Genomic DNA, 14,935 nt, shown 5'->3' with positions numbered 1-14,935 from the left:
CACGCACTGGGGCCCGCGTCTGAGCCCACACACGTGGTTCTCTCCCTCCCTGGATGAACCAACGCAGGCTCATTCTCACACATGAATCTCCTTTCACGCTCATTCCCAGAAGCCCTTCCGGGGCCGCGCTGGCTCACATTTGCACGCTCTGTACACTCTCACGTCTGTGCACCCCCACACACACACTCACACATGCTCAGCCATACATATAAACCACCCTTCCTACAGTCACACAAACGCTTCCACTGTGCTTCATACCCATTCTCACACGTCTACGGCTCACACATACAGACACGCTCCCACGCTCCCATCGGGCTGGCGCACATGTGTGTATTATTACACACATAGAGCCATGCACACTCTCCTTCGCAGACGAGCACATATTCGGGTGTCCCAGAGGCTAAACTGTATCAAGTGTCCTCCGTGTACACACCACCCACAGTCGTGTCCCCGCATTCGTGCATGTCGCTCACGTTACATCCATGCAGCTGTCTGCCCCATGTAACATGCTCCCGTTTACATGTGCGCAGGGCCGTCTATGTTTCTACGGTCACTAGATTTTTATCAAGTATGTGCCCATCTGTATACCACACACACGTCTCCCTCTTACACACACAGCTGTTTAGGTGGAACACACAGCAGTCTTGAGGGGGCATTTCTCCACCACCATGCCCCTCACGGGGACCCCACTGGCTAGAGTCTCTTCCCCAGAGGTTAGGGAGGGGAGGCAGTGCGGGGAGAGATGAGGCTGGTTTAGCTCCCCCTCCCCCATCTTCCACTCCCGGGCTGTGGTGACCCCTAGTGGAGGTGTTGAGAAATGACCCATCTCAGTTTGCTGACCAGCACCTGCCCAGGCAGACAAGATAATCCCTGGGTGAATCCAGAGAAATGGTCCCCCAAAGCTCCCCCGAGTCTCCCATATCCGTCACTGCCACCATCTTTTCTAGCAGCCAGAGCTCCAGGTGAGCTGAGCCCAGGTCAGGTGGGCTTTGAGAAGGGCCTAAGGAGTGATCATCCTTAGTCCCAGGGGCGGGTGCAGCCTGATGGCACCTCTCCTGCCAGCAGCTCTCTGTGGATCCAGCTTCAGCACTGTGGAGCCGCTTCTTGGGGGCTGGCTGTGGTCTGAGAAGTTCCTGCTGTACCTGGACTTCCCACATCTCCCAATGAGTCACTCACACCCTCCGGGGTGTCTTCTCTAGACCAAGGTGTGAGCTTTGGTGTTTTCTCTGTGGGATTCTTTTTTTTCTTTTTCTTTTTAGGGCCACACCTGCAGCATATGGAAGTTCCCAGGCCAGGGGTCTAATCGGAGCTGCAGCTGCCAGCCTATGCCACAGCCAGAGCAACACCAGATCTGAGCTGCATCTGAGACCTACGCCGCAGTTCATGGCAACACCAGATCCTTTAACCCACTGATCAAGGCCAGGAATCAAGCCTGCATCCTCATGGATACTAGTTGGGTTTGTTGCCACTAAGCTGTAAGAGTAGCTCCTCTGTGGAGTTCTTGATCCTGCTTTGCTCACTGACCTAACATTTTCCATGTAGTTTTATTGCTAGTGGAATCCCGTATCTGCAGGCCCCTGCCTCTTCTTTGCTTCTTCTAGCATTCAGAGGAAAGCAAAGATTTTATCTCGTATCCTTCCCAAGTTGTCTCCCCAAAGCTGCTCCTTGGGGTCCCTCTCATCATGCCCAGCCCTGCTGCAGCTCCAGTTTGCTTTGCTGCTGGCCACTGTCTGGAATTCCTGGTCAGTGTTCCCTTGATAGCATTCTGCTCTCTGTCTGTGGGCACTCGACGGGAGGTGGTGGGTGGCAGTTGTCATTCCCAATTACGGCTCTGCCCTTTCGGTCACTGCCTTGCCACTGTCCAAAGCTCTGTGGAGAAAGACTTTCTTTAATGACGGATTAAAGTTATTGAAGGGAATTATCGTACATGAGGGGGCAGGGCTGTTGCATTTGGTTGTATGTGTTGTGCACTGCACAATTCTGGGCACCAATCATCATATTTGTAGTCATTATAGGTTAGTATATTAAGATGAAAATTTTCTAACAGATGATAGCAAAATGTCTAGAGGAAGAGGCTAATTTTTCTTTTCTTTTTTTCTTTTTACATCCACACCTGCAGCATATAGAAGTTCTGGGCCTGGGGTCAAATCAGAGCTGCAGCTGCTGGCCTACACCACAGCCAGAGCAATGCCAGATCTGAGTTGCACCGGCGAACTGCACCACAGTTTGTGGCAACGGCAGATCCTTAACCCATTGAGCAAAACCAGGGATCGAACCCGCATCCTCCCAGAGACAATGTCATGTCCTTAACCCACAATGGGATTTCTGGGCTAATTTTTCTAATTCGCACAAGGTACCACTTGGATTAAGGACAAGTCTGATGAGAAAACAAAAGCTGTGTGTGAAGTATGACTTTTCCCCACAGCTTGAGAGGAATGAATACCTCTTAGTTTTTTAATTAAAAAAAATTTTTTTTGCTTTTTAGGGCCACACCTGCAGTATGTGGAAGTTCCCAGACTAAGGGTCAAATCTGAGCTACGGCTGCCAGTCTATGCCACAGCCACAGCAACACTGGATTAGAGCTGTGGTTGCAACCTACACCACAGCTCACAGCAATGCCTGATCCTTAACCCACTTAGCAAGGTCAGGGATCGAACCTGCATCCTCATGGATACTAGTCCGGCTCCTTACAGCTGAGCCACAGCAGCAACTTCCTGAGTAACTCTCTCTTGATAACAGGATTCCTCCTTCCTCTGGGGAGCTCTTCCTCCCCTATTCCAAATATGTGATTCTGGGTTTTTTTGTTTTTTTGTTTTTTTTTTTTTTTTTTTTTTTTTTTTGGTCTTTTTAGAGACATACCCAAAGCATATGGCAGTTCCCAGGCTAGGGATCAAATCAGAGCTGTAGCCGCTGGTCTCAGCCACAGCCATAGCAATGCCAGATCTGAGCTGTGTCTGTGAACTACGCCACAGCTCACAGCAACACCTGATCCTTAACCCACTTGGCAAGGCCGGGGATCAAACCTGCGTCCTCATGGATACTAGTCAGATTCGTTTCCGCTGAGCCACGATGGGAACTCCCAAATATGTGATTCTGATGGAGCAGCTGATTACAGGACAGCCTCCCTACTCCAGCCACTGAGATGGACATGTCACCTAGGTCTGGTGGTTGGTCCAAAATCTGGATGTGTAACTCGACTGGAGCCAATCCGTCCTTCCTGGGGATTTATATGTATCGATACGAAAGGAAGACTGTCTCTCTCGCCTTGGGAGTCTCTAAGTTTGTCTAGAGTAACTGACGTACATCTGGAGGTGCCTAGTGTTCGCCTCTCGCAAGTGGAAAAACCTGCGTGTAGGAAGAGGAAAGCGCATACAGACAGGGGGAGGTGAAGGAGAGGGAGAGAAGGAAGGAGAGGGGCCCGGAAGACGCCTGAGTCAGGTGGACTCTACACCAACTTCATCACTGTGCTTCCCCATCACACGAGCCAGAAAAATCCCTTTTCCTTAGGCCAGTTTAGATTTAGGTGCAGTCACCTGCAAGTAAGAAGTCTGCAGACTGGAGTCACCTTTCAATTCAAGTAGTATCCATGAGGATGCGGGTTCGATCCCTGGCCTCACTCAGTGGGATAAGGATCCGGCATTGCCCTGAGCTGTGGTGTAGGTCGCAGACGCCGCTCTGATCCTGTGTGGCTGTGGCTGTGCTGTAGGCTGGCAGCTGTAGCTCCGATTAGACCCCTAGCCTGGGAACTTCCATATGCTGTGGGCGCGGCCCTTCAAACAAAACAAAAATTTATCAGAGAGCTACTAGAATCACTTTTCCCAGGTATTTTCAGCAGTCTGGGGGGCAGATGTGGAGAAAGTGGGTGGTGGGTGTCTTCGTTTGTATTCCCCCCAAAGTAAAGCCTGAGACACAGATTTGGTAGCAAGCAGTTTATTTGGAAGATCTCGGGAAGCACTGCGAGGAGGCGGGCAGTGGGAGGCTTGCAGGTGCTGGCGGCCCTGACGGCCTCTCTCTCTCCCTCTTTCCCGATCTTTCCCTTCCTCCCTCCCTCCCTTCCTTCCTTGGCAGAGGGAAAATCCCAGGCCTGGGATTGAATCCAAGCTGCAGCTACAGCATAGGTTGGATCCTTTAACCCACTGTGCAGGGCTGGGGGTCGAACCCGTGCCTCCATAGTCAGACACACACACACACACACATGCATGCAAGCACATATACACATACAATTTTAAATACATAAATAAGATCTTACTATGCTTTCTGACTGTTCTGCTCAACTCGCTTGGGCATCATTCCACACTGAATATATTCTAAACCCAAACGGTCAAGGGCTGAATAGTATTCCATCGGAAGGACACAACTCATCAGACCTATGTTCTTTCTAAATCCGGCTGACATAAACAAAGGTGTGAGGAACAAGATAAATCTTCCTAAAACTCGGCTGTGCACACGTCATCCCCTTATTTCTCTCCACATGGCAAAGCCTAACTTCCATAACTTGACCTCGGAGTCTGACCTGTGTCTGCCTGGGCTGCTGAGACCTCCCTCCTCTCAGCTCCTCTCCCAAGGCCAGGCAGGTGGTTTGAGCCCCTGGATCTTTACAGGCCTTGTCATTCCTGCATCTGTGCCTTTGCTCGGGCTGGGTCCCCAGCCTCGGCTGCCCTCTTCCTCCCACTCTGCTTGGCCCCACCCCAGGGGTCTCCACCTCCGTCAGAACGCCATCGTTCAGCGATGGGCTCCACTCTCTCTCCTGACCCCTTGTATGACGCACGCACAGGGGACTTTGCACAGTCTTGCATGTTTGCTCCCCTTTCACGGGTATGTTGTCACTTCCCAGCAATGCTGGAACCAGCCAGGATATGCTCTCGTGTCTACCTCAGTGCTCAGAAGGGCGCCTCTCACACACGGCCCGCTCCCAGGTCAAGGCTTGCTGATGGTGAGCACGAGGACTGGTTTCCTCTTTCTACCTGGAACGAGGGTGGAGATGGAAAGATGTGCCTCTGTGTCCTTCCTACTCCCTGGGGGCCTGTGACAACAGTGCTCGGTCTCAGCTGGGTGACGGCTGTCGAAGCCATCGGACCCACAGGCCCCGTCTCCCAGAGACAGGGACGAAGGTATGGAGAAGAGGGTGTCTTTCTGGCTCTAGACACCAGGACTGCTGGGAAGGGAGCTGAAGAGAAGTGGGGGGTGGGGGAAGGGCAACTCAGGGGTGCTAATCCCAGCTTCCTGTCGGGATTTTCTTCGACTGCTGCTTGGGGCCTATCTTAGGATGGTCACAGCTGCCGAAATAGATCTCTCCCTTCACCTGTTCTTAACTTAAGATAACTTCCTGTCAAAAGAATGCAGGCTTTGGTGATTTTTCCAGGATGAAGGGTAATAACGAGGACACGGATGTTAAACTCCCCAGACCCTCCGCCTCTTTGGAGCCGTGGCTCGCTCACCTTGACCAGGAACCTTCCTTCCTCCACCTGCTCGAAAAACCACTGTTGGTTCACAGGAAGGCCCTCTGATTCAGAGTGACAGGAAGCAGACTCTCACCCCCAAGCCTGCTCCTGCAGAATTCTCCATTTCTGCCTAACTCATCGTCCTAGTCGACGGGGCTCTACAACCCGAAAAGCAAGTGTTCTGTTCCAGTCATTCACGCATTCACTCAACAAACACGGCCCTCCAGACCTTCAGACCCGGTGCAGGGAGGCGCAAAGGTGCCAGGTACAGGAAGAGAGTAGGCGCGACGCCCAGGGAGCCCTGACTCAGGGGATTGGAGGTGGACGTCCGAGCGAGACTTGGGCCTCCAGGGGTTGGGTGGGTGAGAGTCCTTACCGACCTCTAGTCCTCAGAGGTGGAGAGAGCCGAGCAGGAGGAGGTGGCGACTTTGGCCAAAAGCCCCAGGCAACTGGAGCCCAGAGGCGGGACCCGCGCATGCGTGGGAGGAGACTTTGGCGTCGCCGGGCGTCGTCAAGGTAACCCTGATCCGCAGCAGCCGCTGGCCATGGCCTCAGGGACTGGAGGGAGCTGGGGTCATCCCTCAGCCCAGTGTGCAGCCCCGACGGTGAAGGCGGAACCGGGGAGCAGTCTGCCTTTACCCGGGAGGCTAGGGGGTGGAGTTGGGGAGCTGTCCCCGGAGGGTCCGAACTCTGGAGAAGTTGGGGGGGTGGGTGAGGAGAGCGACCCCAGCTGAAGAGGAAGAGACTTAGAAAGCCGGGAGGCTGTGAGGGCGCAGAGGGGAGAACGAGGCTCCTTGTGGGGTCAGGGAGGCAACTCGTGGAGTGGGGGCGGGGGCGGGGGTGGGTCCCCAGCTCTGGCACGCAGCCTGAGCGTCCCCCTCCCCCCAGCCCTGGGTGACCATTCTACAGCCCCTCCCGTGGGCCATCCCAGCTCCGTCCCCACAGCCGGGCAGCGTGAAGGAAGGTGAGACTCCGGGACCACCCCACTTTGTACCCTCCTCTGCCAGGCACACTCTGTGGGCGTCCTTGCTGCACTTCCCCTTCTGCAGCCCCCTGGGGGGCTGGGCATTGGGAAAACGCCCCGTCTCGGGCCTGACGAATTCCCATCCCCTAGACCTGCTGGAGCTGATGATGCTGCAGAACGCACAGATGCACCAGCTGCTTCTGAGTGGCCAGGTGGCAGCGGTGCTCAACCAGGTGCCGCCCTGGCCCTGCCTGCAGGTGCGTGGACTGGGGATTGGGGACTGGGGGTGGGGGGGCTACCAGGGCTGCCCACCTGCAGGGCCAGAGGTGGGCCTGCATCTGGGGTTTGCCCCCACCTTGAGAAGAAGGACCAGGCAACAGAGGAGCCAGAAGCCAAGCCCATACCTATCTAGGTCTGTTTGGCATCTATTATGTCTCAGGCCCCATGTCAGCCTCCATGGCAGGGAGGTAGGGGCTCCTAAAATCTCAGGTCTTGTTTTCAAGGTTTCCTGCAGTGTATCCCGCCAGGGACTGCAGGTCGTAGAGGGTAGACCCTCAGTAGGGACTCTGTTGCTATTTGTTGAGCAAATGAATGACTAAGTAAACGACTATAACCGCAAGGCAACTGGCAGTGACTGGCCCAAAGCGTGAGTGTCACCTGGTTGAGGCATGAAAAAAGGATCCTTTGGCTGCCCGGTGGCCTTAGAACCAGCCCTTGAAAGCCAGGTAGGATTCTGAGGCTTGGAGGAGGTGAGGGATGTGTCCAGCATCCAGTGGGCAGGGCAGAGTCAGGAGACAGAAGAGGATACAGGCGTTGGGGGGGGGGGATGTGCACGGGAGGGGGAAGGGCTCTAAGGCTGAGCCTTAATCAGCCAGTGAGGGGCGCCCTGAGAGGTCTGGAGGAGTGACGGCTGGGTGGAGAAAGGGTGCCTACTGGCTTGGAGGGAGTGGACATGGGTTCAAGGACGGGCGGATCGGAGGAGTCCAGGCCCTCGGGGGGGCCCTTGAGATGAGTCCCCCACTTCACCAATGGCTGGGGGCATGCATGGGTCCAGGATGGGACCCTTTACTGGAGTGCTTGTACCTAGACAAACGTCTCCTTAAATACAAAGAAACTGTAAGGGGCGAAAAGTAACAGCACACATTCACATTTGGGACAATTATGAACAAGACACAAAAAAGCCACAAATCAACTGCCAGCTCTGAGGTGCAGAGAGCTAAAGCAAGGTACTGCGCATGATCCCTGCACATGGCCCCACCAAGAGGGTGGGCAGGCCACCTAAACCATCCCTCCAGCCCAAGCCACCCATCAGCTCCTACCCTCTCCCAACGTAAGGAACCAGCCCCCTCTCCTTGGGGGCAAGGGTGCCTGTTTCTTGTGCTCGCTCCCTGCGCTGCAGTCCAAGTCCCGGTGAATTACCAGCCCGAACTCCTTGACTTGGCTTCTTATCAATTTCTATCGATTAAAGAGTCCAAAGAGCCTAAATCCGCAACAGGGTGAGGCCAGGGGCAGCTTGCCAGGCTCCGGCCCCAGCTCTGGAGTCACACCTGGATTCCTCCAGTCCCTGCTTGGCCATTTATTAGCCGGGTGACCTTCGAAAAGTTGCTTAACCTCTGAGCCTCAGTTTTCCCATCTATAAAATAAGGAATAAATGTTTCCAAATGGCCTTGCTTGCTTGCCTGTGGTCAATGCTCCATAAACAATAGCCCTTTTGTGCCGTGTATCTGGAGACATATGGAGACATTTTGAGAATTTCTCAAAATTGAGAATTTCGAGAAACAGAGTGGGGGCAGGGAGAGCTGGATCCTGTCTCATCCGCCCTCCCTTCTGCACAATCCTCAGGTCTACCTGGAGGGTCAACGAGCGAGTGAGGAGGAGGAGGAGGAGGCGGCGGACGTGCAGGAGGAGGGGCCTTTGGTGGTCCACCACCACTACCTGCCCTGGCCCACGCCCGTCCTGGGCGCCCTGCAGCCCGGGCCAGCCCCCCTCCTGTCCCCTCCCCTCCATCAGCCCCACTCGCAGGACGCATCCAGGATTCAGCACCGCCCTCCTGCCTCTGGGAAAAGGGGGCCGTAAGTGAGGCTGGGGGTCTGGGTGCTGCCAAGGCCTGCTCTGGGGCTGGGCTGGAAGAGCTGGCCGGGGGCCAGGGTGGGGTGGGGTATCTCTGTCACCACTGCAGAGAAATTCCAGAGGCCACTGGGGGCCTCTGATGGGGTCTTTGTGTCTCTCCCCCTCTAGGAGGGCCGTGCCCCCACCCCCGCCCCCCAGTGCCACAGGGACTGTGGGTGCCGAGGTACCCCCAGCTTCAGGTAGGGACTGGGTGGGTGGGCAGCAGGGCCCGGGCCTGGGGGTGGCTGAGAAGGCCAGGAGGATCCTGAGCCCAGGGTGGGGGTGGGGTGGGGGCGTCTCTGTTACCACTGCAGGCAACTGGCCTGCTCCTTTTCCCTCCTTGGGGTTCCCTGAGGCAGGAGGGCATCAAGACAAGGGTGCTGTCTCCCCCAGACTACTATGATGCCGAGAGCCTACAGTGAGGACAGACGCTGGCCTGGGTTCACCACTGGCTTGGAAACAGCTTCAGAACGCTCTAGAGCCTGCCAACCCTCCTTCTTTCCCCGCTCACCCCCAGACAAGCCGTCTCCCCAGGGTCAATCAGTCTCCTTTCCCCCCTACGGAGACCTGGAACCCGCTCTGCTCTGGGGTGAGAGCCCCTCAGGACACTGCTCAGGCCCCTGGAAGCCACCTGAATGCCCGATCCTGCCCCATGTTTGCTGCCTGGGCGGCGGAGGCCTGGGAACCAGAGCCCTCCTCCCCTCCCCGCTCCGGGACAGCCAGGGCTGCCAGGTCTCCGTGCGGCCCGCCCTGTAATGGGGCAGGAGGTAAGAGGCAGGACTGCTCTTGCGGATGGTGATGGGAGGGAGGCCTGGCTGGGAGGGGCCTGGAGCTGAGCCCTTGGGGCTCCCAGGCGCAGCCCTGGAAGCCGGCTCACTGGAGAAGTCAGAGCATGACCTGCCCCGCCAGGAGGGCCTGCGGTGCTGGAGGGCCATGCGGGGACAGACGTCTCTCTGTCCCTCTGGGCCAGGGCGCCTCTCCCAGGCCTCCCTCCGGGGACGGCGTAACTCAGCGCCCTTTGAAGGTGGGTGTGTGGCGCCTGAGCGGGTCAGCAGGGGGCCGCCCCAGGGCCTGGGCTCCTAGGAAGGCCCTGTGAGGGAGAGGGCGGAGGCAGGCTGAGGGGACATTGGGAGAGAGAAGTCCAGCCAGGCTTGGCGGCCCCGCTTCCTGGCCATTCCTGGGGGAGACACGGAGGCACCGGGTTAAGTCCAGGTGTTTCTATTCAGACTAGCAAAGGAAATGGCCCCAGCGTTTGCTGCTGCTTGGTACAGTCCTTCAGCCAGGGCTGGACCACAACGCTAAGGAACCACGCTGAGTTCCAGTGGCCCGTGGTGGTGGCCACTTCTGCTCATGCAAGCTGTGCCTGGTAGCACACCTCAGCCTCCTCTGAACGGCTTGCACCATGTAGGAACCTGTCCGCCTCTGGCGCCAGTGCTCGCCCAAGACAAAGCAGAGCAGGACAGATGCCACAAACAAGAAGAGCAGCACGGACACGACCGCGATGATGATGGCCATCTGGCTGTCTTGAAAGGGTTCTGCCAAGGGAGAGAGCAGTGGTCGTAAAAGTCCTCCGGTCCCAGGTGCCCGGGGGCAAGGGGGTAGAGAGGTCCACCCATCACCCACCCACCCTGTGTCGCAGGGAGAAGGGGCAAACAGGGCATAAACTGGGGGAAAGGCGGGCCTCTGTGGGATGCCGAGGGCAGATGTCCCCTGGCACCAGCTCCTGGCTGCCGGCCACCCAGGCCTGGACAGTGGCATGGTCCAGGCCGAGTCCCTCCCTGGGCAGAGCTGAGGGAGCATCTATCAAACGCTCGGAAGATGGGAAACATCCTGACCGTCTAGAGTAGCTCCCCAGGGACCTTAGGGGTCAGTCGGGCCGAACGTGTCCTTGCAGAGAGGGGTCAAGGCCAGAGAGGGAGCTTGACTTGGTGAAAGTCCAACAGCTCACCGAGGGCTCAGCAGCTAGTTGGGGTCCAAGCTGGGAACTCGGAGAGGGAGAGCGCCAGGAAGCCCTCGGGATGGAGTATGAGCCCTGGGTGCCTCCCCCGAGCTGGCAGAGAGAGTGGGGCGAAGGCGTCGTCTTCCCCCGAGGGGCTAAAGGTAGATGCCCTCCCCGCACCCCCCATGCCGGGCTCCCCGCTCACCATAGACCTCAAGCACCTGGGGATCTGAGACTCTGTGAATGAGGTGTCCGCCGCGAGACTGCAGATCCATCTTGGCCTGGCAGGTGAAGTTGTGGTGCCCATCTTTCCTGAGGGCTGTGGTGTTGTGGGTCACTATAGCCTCCTGGGGGGACGGTGTGGTCCCTCTTAGAGTCTCATTGTACAAAATCTCACTGCCACGGAGCAGGGTGATGGTGAGGGTTTCAAAGGGGGCCACAGAGGGCACCCGGCACTCGATGGTGAACCATGTCCCTACGGTCACAAAAGTGGGCTGCAGCGTCAGCAGCACTTGCTTTGGAGGGGCTGCAGGAGAAAAGGGGGGAGGTGTGGTCAGAATAGGGGTGCGGTTCCAGCAGGCCCCACCCAGCCAGGACCATCCCCTGTCATCACAGTTCTCAGGAAGAGGGCTGGGGCCTGGCCTGCTCTAGAGGGTAAAGAGAGGAAGGAGGAAGCAGTTCAGGGTGAGGGACGTCCTGGGTGGTTGTGTTATGGACACGCTGACTTCTGGAATGGATAAGAATGGGGGTGACCTCATGTCTACCAAAAAAAAAAAAAAAAAAAGTCCAGAATCCGTCCAGCCAATTCGAAAGATGGAAAAGTTTTGGATCTGTTGTCTTCCTTTCCAGCAATCAAATACACATTTCAAAAATTTAACAGCTGGATAGTTATGTTGAGAGCAATTGAGGAGTACGCCTTGGAACTGGGCCAGGAATTGTGAGATTTTTCACTTCACAAGGGGGCGCTGGAGGCAGACCTGCCTTGGGTCTTCAGGACCCAGCTCACTGCCGCCTCTATCCCCTAGTAGTTAAACTCAGTAGTACCTGGCTTCCTTTTTATTTTTTTATTTTTTATTTATTTTTTTGTCTTTTTGCCATTTCTTGGGCTGTTCTCGCAGCATATGGAGGTTCCCAGGCTAGGGGTCGAATCAAAGCTGTAGCCACCAGCCTGAGCCAGAGCCACAGCAACGCAGGATCTGAGCCGCGTCTGCGACCTACACCACAGCTCATGGCAACGCCGGATCCTTAACCCACTGAGGCAAGGCCAGGGATCGAACCCGCAACCTCATGGTTCCTCGTCGGATTTGTTAACCACGGAGTCAGGACGGGAACTCCCCTGGCTTCCTTTTCGAATTAGAATACCTTGCCCCTGGCAGCCCCAGGAAAGTAGGTTAGATTGAGGACATCTTTCTACTCATTGGATCCCTGATGCTGTACTGAGGAAGACTTGAGCCAAGCTGTTGAGAGAATCCCAGCTTATTCAAGGTCTCCATGGCCCATGAGCAGGTGTGATGGTCACGCCTTTGCCAAGAGCCCTCAGGGGTGGAGATAAAACCCCCAGGTGACACCTCAACCTTCTCTCCAAGAGGCGAAAGGGCCACTGGGGAGTGTGCCAGCCCTTCTGACACGGCCCCTGCTGCTTGCCCCGGGACATGGGGTGGTCGGTGGTATAGTCCTGCACGGGAAGCAGCTTTTAGATTTGTCCTAACCTTGTTTGGATCATCCTTTTCTGAGCAAACCACAAACCCAGGGCTGCCAGCAGGCTCGAGGCGGCCAGGGAAGGGGTGAGCAGATTCGGAGCCCATGGCCCTGGGGCCAGGGAGCCCGGGGAGCGGGGGGGGGCATCACGAGAGTAGCCAGCAGCAGTAAGAGAGCAGCTCTGCGTACACTGGGGAGACGCAAGCTCTGGCCTGGGGAGGAGGGTGGCCCATGGGACGGCACTCACAGAACACGCTGATGTTGAATCTCTTGATCTCCTGCCTGCCGGAGCAGGTGAAATAGCAAAGGAGGATGGTGTCCTGGGAGACATTGACCTCATACAGCTTCCACTGAGCCCCCTCTTTCAGGAGCTTCTTGGAGACGGTGGTCTCCAGACCACTGTTCTCAGGCTGAGTACAGCTGGCACTACAGTTAATCACCTGGGACCTTCCAGACTCCACCACCAGCTGCTTCGTCCACGTGGGTTTCTCGAACGCCTCCTTGCCAGACCCTGGAAGACCAGAGACACTGGGCAGCAGGTGTCCCCGCTTCCCTGCCCAGTGGAACTGCCCACGGCAGGCCATCTGATCAAGGGGTAGGGGTCCAAGGAGAAAGGCCAGGGATGGCCCCTCTGCTTCTCTCCCCTTGTTCAGAACGTATGGCCTCAAATCTAGACCCAGGAGGCTGCCCCTGTCCCCAGGCTGTCTCCCTGCCTCTGGTTGCTGTCCCTCCAGCTCGTGACCTCCAGATGAGTCTTTCTCATGCACATCTTCTAAATCCGTGGAGTGAGACCTTATTTGACCTTCATGGCCCAGCCCAAATGTCCCCTCATGAAGGCCTCTCTGAAGTGGAGGCAGCTTGTGTCCTCTGAGCCCGCATGGTCATGGGTTCGACTCTTTCCCCCCTCCGCCCTTCTCCTGCAAATCCTTTTTGAGCATCTCTTGGGTGCCAGGCACTGTTCTAGGCTCCGGGGACCCAGCAGGACCCAAGCAGACCTCACCCCACCCTTACAGAGCTCACAAAGTAAAGGAGACAGACCATAAGCAGCAAAATAGGCAGGCTGTTGCTGGTGGCAAGTGACTGGGAAGGGAAATGGGGTGCGGGTATCATGTGAAAGAGTGTGGTCAACACAGGCCTCACTGAAACACCGAGGTTTGTGCAAAGACATGAAAGAGGTTGGGGGAGCCTGGCAGGTGCCTGCGGTGGGGAGGGAACCGCCAGTGCCAGGACCTCAGGCAGGGAGGAGCCCAGGATGGCTGGAGCTCAGGGAGGAGGAAGGTGGGGGGGCAGGGGGGAGGCGAGTCAGGAAGGTCATGGGACCACTTTGCAAATGACTCACATTCCTGCTGCCTCTCCTTTGCTGCCTCTCCCATTTTGGAGTTTCTAGAGGGCAGAGCCTGGGTTTCACATGTTTCCTTTGTGCTCAGCACAATGCTCCCCCTGTGTGTGGCATCAGGCCAAGAAATGTTCCAGGCACGAAGACAGAGCCCTCGGCGCTCACCTCCCACTCAGTGATCACCAGAAGGTCCTTGATCCCCACCTGCTGGGCCTGGCCTGTGTCCTGTTGGCTCCTGCCACACCGGCATGCCCCCACTTAGCCCTCAGCTAGCAGCATAGAAAGAAGGGGCAAGAGAGGCAGGGAAAGAGAAGTTGGCGGGGTTTGTTTGTTTGTTCGTTTCTTTGGCTTTTTATGGCCACACCCGTGGCATATGGAAGTTCCCAGGCTAGGGGCTGAATCGGAGCTGTAGCCACTGGCCTACACCACAGCCACGCCAGATCTGAGCCATGTCTGCAATATACACTTCAGCTCAAGGCAACACCAGATCTTTAACCCACTGAGTGAGGCCAGGGATTGAACCCACATCCTCATGGATACTGGTGGGCCTTGTTACTGCTGAGTCACAATAGGAACTTCCAGGAAAGAGAGATTTGAATCTTGAATTTGCCCGGTGCCAGTCGTGTGGCGTTGAGCAAAGTGCTTTCTCTCTCTGAGCCTCAGTTTCTTCCTCTGGGCCAATAATCCCTTTCCTGCAGGGTTGTCATGAAAGTACATGGCAGGTGTGCTCAGCACACGGTGGCATTTTCCTTCAAGGGCCCTTTGACCCCCTCGAAGGGGTTTCATTTTCACTTTGAGTGGACCCAGAAGGTGATGCCCTCTGCTGCCCCCTAGGCCACACTGGACAACAAGCTGGGAACTCCCTTCACCTCCCGAGCATCCCGCCTAGCCCACCATTCAGTCTCCACGACCTGCCACATCCACATGCCATGAAGCTATGGGGCCTGTTGAACTGGATGCCCAAAAGGCCAGGACCCCCACCCGCTGCCCGGGGTCATGGGGAAGCCAGGCTGGAACAGCCTCCGGTACCCATGATGGGCAGCCGCTGTGTTCAAAGCCTCCGCAACTTCCAGCCCCGAAGCCAGGGGAACAGACGACCCACCCTCTGGGCTGGCAGACGCCCAGTCGGAAACCCCAGGCGCTGGCTTACCTGGGCAGCAGAGCAGGGCGAGAAAGGCCATGAACAGTCCCCAGGAATCAAAAGGGGACATCTTGAGTGGCACCCACGGGCTGGCAGGAAAGAGCTGAGGACCGCCTGGCGAGAGATGGGGGCGCAGGTCAGGGAGTGGTGGCCGGGAGCCGCAATCCGGAACCCCCAGCCATCTGTGTGCCGATGACCACACTTCCTCTCATTATTTGAGGAAGACGTGGCGCCCAGGGCTCAGGTCTATAAGCAACAGGCAGAGGAAGCTGGGAAAGAGCTGATAAGCAGGGATAACCTTGTCATC

At 56.6% G+C, this 14,935-nt stretch overlaps 2 protein-coding genes across 2 annotated transcripts; one reads left to right on the top strand and one right to left on the bottom strand.

Moving 5' to 3' along the window:
* On the top strand, window positions 5,963-9,040 carry PRR29 (proline rich 29). Its single transcript, XM_021068076.1, has 6 exons — window positions 5,963-6,046; window positions 6,330-6,405; window positions 6,556-6,995; window positions 8,188-8,477; window positions 8,644-8,714; window positions 8,908-9,040. Exons 1-6 carry the CDS (start codon window positions 5,987-5,989, stop codon window positions 8,934-8,936), a joined length of 966 nt encoding a protein of 321 aa, XP_020923735.1. The 5' UTR covers window positions 5,963-5,986; the 3' UTR covers window positions 8,937-9,040.
* On the bottom strand, window positions 9,717-14,720 carry ICAM2 (intercellular adhesion molecule 2). The gene is given in 5 exon segments (NM_001001631.1): window positions 9,717-9,886; window positions 9,889-10,049; window positions 10,659-10,979; window positions 12,399-12,662; window positions 14,638-14,720. Coding segments are annotated over 5 exon segments (831 nt in total). The 5' UTR covers window positions 14,699-14,720; the 3' UTR covers window positions 9,717-9,862.

The sequence above is a fragment of the Sus scrofa genome, chromosome 12, assembly GCF_000003025.6.
Source record: "Sus scrofa isolate TJ Tabasco breed Duroc chromosome 12, Sscrofa11.1, whole genome shotgun sequence".
Lineage (NCBI taxonomy): Eukaryota > Metazoa > Chordata > Mammalia > Artiodactyla > Suidae > Sus > Sus scrofa.
The sequence above is the reverse complement of the archived record's forward strand: the minus strand, read 5'-3'. Positions and strand labels throughout refer to the sequence as shown.

Excerpts from the sequence above, each read along its gene's own strand:
- PRR29 (XM_021068076.1), top strand. The coding sequence starts at position 5,987 with ATGGCCTCAGGGACTGGAGGGAGCTGGGGTCATCCCTCAGCCCAGTGT. Across the intron at positions 6,047-6,329 it reads CCCAGTGTGCAGCCCCGACG|CCCTGGGTGACCATTCTACA; the intron begins GTGAAGGCGGAA and ends CCCTCCCCCCAG. Across the intron at positions 6,996-8,187 it reads TGCTATTTGTTGAGCAAATG|AGTGGGGGCAGGGAGAGCTG; the intron begins AATGACTAAGTA and ends TTCGAGAAACAG.